Here is a 5428-nt window from a genome sequence, read left to right as displayed (position 1 = left end):
ATTTAAGTTGGTTTTGCATTTCACCTTTGTTGAACGGATTTTCTTATGCCTGAATGTATCATTTTGAGATACGAGGTCCTAGAAATCCCTTTTGGTAGCTTTAGATCCAGTTTGGGAGGATAGGAGGACATTTGGAACAAATGAGGTTCTGCCTGAACCTTTTGGCTAGACGTACGGCCATGAGCCCGGACGTACGACCTGAAGCGTTCTAGGGAACTCTACTTTGGCCAGTCATCCAATAGCTTCTGTTTTTATGTTCTAGGTTCGTTTTAGTTGAACTTAGGACTAATGGTAGGTTTTCCACAGATTTGGAGAACCCGGATTGTTGAGTGCTAAATATTGCATATTTGAGCCCCTTAATTTACATTTGTTAATCCTTTAGTCGTATTATAATCTAACGTTTTGTTTTAGTTTTGTAATTTCAGTGTTTTGAATGTTGCTAAGGGAAAATACTGGATTTAAAGTGAGAAATACAATTTTTTGGAAGAAAACCATCAAGGAAGCATCAAGTGCCCACTAGAGGGTGTTTTGAAGCACACACGTCCGAACAACACAAATGCCCGTCCGAATGGATGTGTACTCGAGCGCACATTCATACCGCCCAAGCGCATTCGGGAGAAGAAAAGGTGTCCGAACATTGCAAAGGCTTGTTCGGATAGGCCATGTATTAGACGTACGGACCAGCGTCGTTTTTACCCCCAAAAACCCTAGAAATAGAGTTATAAAAAGAAAAAGAAATTTCAGAAGAGAAGGGGGGCCTACTAGGGACGAAAATTCAGAGAAGACAAGAAAATTGTAGGCTTTTCTTTACTTTAGGAGCTCTCAATTTTGGTTTTATTTTGTAAGCTTCTCATTACTCCATGGATTCAATTGTGGCTGTATTTTCTTTTAATTCCATGAGAAGCTAAATCTCCAACTAAGGTTGAGGATGAAGCCTCACAAATGATTAGCAACGGATAATTTTCATGTAAATTGATACTTTTCCAATGATATGAATTTTATTTTTCATTATTTTGTTTATGTTCAATTAATTGTTGATCATTCTTAATTGATTGCTTGGTTTATTTGTTTAAATATTTGATATCCATTGTCATTTGTTCAAAGGATACATCAGATTATTTGATTTAAGTTGGATATCCCTTGTGATTTGTGCAAAGCATGGATACATGGGATGATTTAATTTATTTTGGGTATACTTTGTGATTTGTACAAAGAACGGATATTTTGGATGATTTGATTCATTTATTTTGCAAAAATAGAACATACATAAAATGTGTCGTTGAAAACGTTGGGAAATATGGATGAACATGAAAGTTGTTGCTATGAGTTGTCGAGCCTGATTCCAAAACCTTAACACTCGTCCATTGATTAATTTTATTTTGTTTAAGTTTATGCCTTTTATTTTCAAATCAAAAATCGTTCAATTTTCGGAACTAGTTTAAAATTCAATTAGTTTAGATAGAAGTTTATTTACACAAACACAATTCCATGTGGATTCGACCTCGCACTTGCAAAAGCTATTTTGTAAACGACTCGTGCACTTGTGAGTAACATTTAAAACTCACAAGTTTTTGGCGCCACTGTCAGGGAACTGTTTTGTTTGTGAAAATAATTTTTTGTCTAGATTGATTTGATTTTTCTACTAGTTTAGTTAGAATTGTTCATTTTAATTTTGTTTTTAAACTGTTATTTTTGTTTACTTTTATTTTTATTTATCTAATAAAAAAAAAAAAGAGTTATGTTTAGTTTTTGTTTTGCAGTTCCTGCTAGACACACCACGCGTAGTGAGCTCGAGCGCACCTCAGTATGCTCGAGCGCACTCGAGCACAAGGCCGCAAGGAGAAGCCGTACGTGCGCTCAATCCTTCCAACTTGTGCTCAAACGCACTGTAGACAAACGCTCGAGCGCAAGTCATTTCCACTCGAGCGCACCAGCGCAGTTGTAGTGACCCAAATAATTAACTAAGCTTAGAAAGTTTAGTTAGAGGGTTAATTTAGACTTTGGGTCACTAGGGACAGCTGGAATGGCATTTTGGAAATTTTGGATTGTCGGACCGAATGTACGTAGGGGGACCATCATACGTACACTCTTGTTTTTAGTGAGGACGTACGCTGGGGGACCACCGTACGTACGCTGACAATAGTACAATTCTGCTTTTTCTCACCTATAAATACCCCCTACCCCTAACCCTTCCACGCCCATTCTTGCCCCCAGGCTCTCTAATAACCATGTGTGAGTGTTTTGTGGGTTTTGTGAGTTCTTGGAGAAGAAGAGGTGATTTTTTGAGGTTTTGCTTAATGAGATAATCTTTTAAGCCTAGTTTGTTCCTTAGTCGTTATACTTTTCATAGCTAGCTTAGTTAGTAGTTTGTAGCTTCTAGTTATGTTGTTGCCGTAATCTTGGTTTAAACATGGATTAGCGTTTAATTCTTGTTGGGCATATTTCCTTTTACATGGAGACATTATTTTGAGATAGGTAGTCCTAGGAATCCTCTTAGTAGCTTTAGAACCAGTTTGGAAGGATAGAAGGACAGTTAAACCAACTGAGGTTCTACCTGAACCTTCTGGGAGGACGTACGGCCACGAGACCGGACGTACAAGCCTTCTGGGCGGACGTACGACCATGGACCCGGACATACGTCAGAAGTATTCCAGGGAATGCCACTTTGGCCAATTGTCTGATAGCCTCTGCTTTCATGTTCTAGGTTTGTTTAAGTTGGATTTAGAACTAATGATAGGTCTTTTCTCAGTATTCGAGGTTATGGAGTCTCAAAGAAATTTTATGGAGGAGCCTTACGACCCAGGTGAGTACAAACTCACATGGATGCTTGTTGTTACTTTTCCCGTATTGCACGTCTATTTTATATATATCAAACATGCATATTTTGCAATTCTTTTGAAATATATTATAGAACTACTGTGAACTCTCTTTTGTGAAAACGTATGTTGATTAATAAGATAATGATGAGGCTTGTAAAACTATGTATGTAAAAGACTGATATGAATCGTATAACATGGTACACCGGTACGTGCAGGACAACGGCCATGGGCTTACTATATAGGTTAACTTTATGGTCAAATGTATGTGTGTGTGGGCTTTGGATCCAATGGTTTCGTGACCAAGTTGCAGCCATTGCCTAACAAATGGTCACTATAGGACGGACATCATTAGTGGTCTGGGCCACCCGAGGTCAGACTCGGTCATGCCACTAATGTTATGTACGCTAGCGTACAATATTCGGAGCACCGGTGGTGTATTACAGGTCCCTTGAGACAACGCCAACCCTGCTGAGAAGGGGTAATATCTCGGGTAGACCATACATTTGAACTATTACTGTTACTCATGATCATAAGCATATATTATATCTATATCACATCCATGATAAACTGTCATCTCATAATGTTGCATGTGCTTTATAAACAACTGAGTTCACTATTTAATGACGGGTACGTCATGTGCATTTATACTCACTAAGTCGTCGGACTTATCCTTGTATTATTTCCCTTTTTCCTCCATATGTGCAACTATGTGGTTGTAGATAATTTAGCATAGATGGATACCGCAGTCTTGTTAAGAAAACTACCACCAAAGCTGAAAGATCCCGGTAGTTTTACTACTCCTTGCAGGATTGGTGACCATCTTTTTTATCGTGCATTGCTGGATCTAGGAGTTGGTGTCAATTTGTTACCATACAATGTGTATGAGATGCTGGGTTTGGGGGAGCTTCAACCGACTTCAATCACCTTACAATTGGTAGACAGAAGCATCAAAAGACCAAAAGGTATACCGAAAGATGTCTTGATAAAGGTAGATCAATTTATTTTACCTGCTGAGTTCATTGTGTTAGATATGGAAGAATGCCCTATGCCATTGCCTTTGCCTATTATCTTAGGAAGACCCTTTATGAGAATAGCTGATAACAAAAATTTGTGTGAAAAAGGGTGCTGTCAGTATGGAGGTAAATGGTGAGAAGATAGAATTCAAGATATTTGATGCATTAAAATTACCCTAAGATAATCTAGAACGCTTTAATGTATGTATAATTCAAGGTGTTGTTGAGAAAGTTCTTCAGGTCCATCATATTGACCCATTGGAGGCCACCCTCACTTATAGTATCACACAACAAGACATTAAGCCAGACTTTGAAGATGTTACTGATGGCATCATTGAAGCCGTGCACCTTCTTGAGTCCTCTCCACAACATCCAAGTAAGTATCCCGCTCCCTTTGAAACTCTTGTGCCTACTAACACTACTTTTTTCCCTTCTATTGTCAAGGCACCAAAATTGGAATTGAAGCAGTTGCTAGAAAATCTAACATATGCTTACTTGGGAGAGAACCAGACCCTACCGGTGACAGTTGCTGCAAACTTAAGTTTGGGGGAAGAGGAGAAGCTATTGAGAGTTCTTAGAAAGCACAAAACTACATTAGGATGGACTATTGCCGACATCAAGGAAATAAGTCCGGCCAAGTGCATGCATCAAATGGGTAAGTCCAGTTCAGGTAGTGCCAAAGAAGAGTGGAATCATAGTGGTGAAGAATGACGAAGATGAGCTGGTACCTACAAGAGTCACCATCGGTTGGAGGGTATGTATTGACTACTGAAGGCTAAACAAGGTAACCCGAAACGATCACTTTCCCTTGCCATTCATTGATTAGATGCTAGAAAGGTTAGCCGGCCATAGATACTATTGCTTTCTGGATGGGTACAATGGCTACAATCAACTTGCAATTGCACCAGAGGATCAAGAAAAGACCACCTTCACATGTCCTTTTGGCATATTTGCTTATAGAAGGATGCCGTTTGGATTATGCAATGCACTAGCCACCTTTCAAAGATGCATGATGAGCATTTTTTTGGACATTGTGGAGAAATTCATTGAGGTATTTATGGATGATTTTAGTGTTTTTGGCTCTAACTTTGATGAATCCCTTAATCATCTGCAGATTGTCTTCAAGAGGTGTGAAGAATACAACTTAGTACTCAATTGGAAAAAGTGCCACTTCATGGTACAACAAGGCATTGTGTTGGGTCATGTTATTTCCAGCAAGGGTATTGAGGTGGATAAGGCCAAAATTGACATCATCTCCAAACTCCCTCCTCTTATGACGGCCAAGGGTTTAAGAAGTTTTTTGGGATATGCTAGGTTCTGTAGAAGGTTTATCAAGGATTCTAAAAAATCTCTAGACCCCTCTGTGCACTACTGGCCAAATATGTCAAGTTTGAATAAACTGAATAATGCATGGATGCTTTCAACATATTGAAAAAGCTGCTCACATCTACACCAATAATGATGGCATCTGATTGGGGTCTTCCATTTGAGCTCATGTGCAATGTTACTGACTTTGCCTTTGGAGCTGTTTTAGGTTAAAGAATCAACAAGGTACCTCATGCTATATACTATGCTTCTCGAACTTTGAATGATGCT

At 38.9% G+C, this 5428-nt stretch overlaps 1 protein-coding gene across 1 annotated transcript; it reads left to right on the top strand.

Annotated features, from left to right (window-relative positions):
* Positions 1-3552: 3552 nt before the first annotated feature.
* On the top strand, positions 3553-4543 carry LOC132162906 (uncharacterized). Its single transcript, XM_059573120.1, has 2 exons — positions 3553-3958; positions 4050-4543. The coding sequence occupies exons 1-2, from the start codon at positions 3553-3555 to the stop codon at positions 4541-4543; spliced, it is 900 nt and encodes a 299-aa protein (XP_059429103.1).
* Positions 4544-5428: the final 885 nt, after the last annotated feature.

The sequence above is a fragment of the Corylus avellana genome, chromosome ca10 (genome assembly GCF_901000735.1).
Source record: "Corylus avellana chromosome ca10, CavTom2PMs-1.0".
In the NCBI taxonomy this organism is placed as follows: domain Eukaryota; kingdom Viridiplantae; phylum Streptophyta; class Magnoliopsida; order Fagales; family Betulaceae; genus Corylus; species Corylus avellana.
Note: the sequence above shows the minus strand (reverse complement) of the source record. Positions and strands in the feature narration are given on the sequence as shown.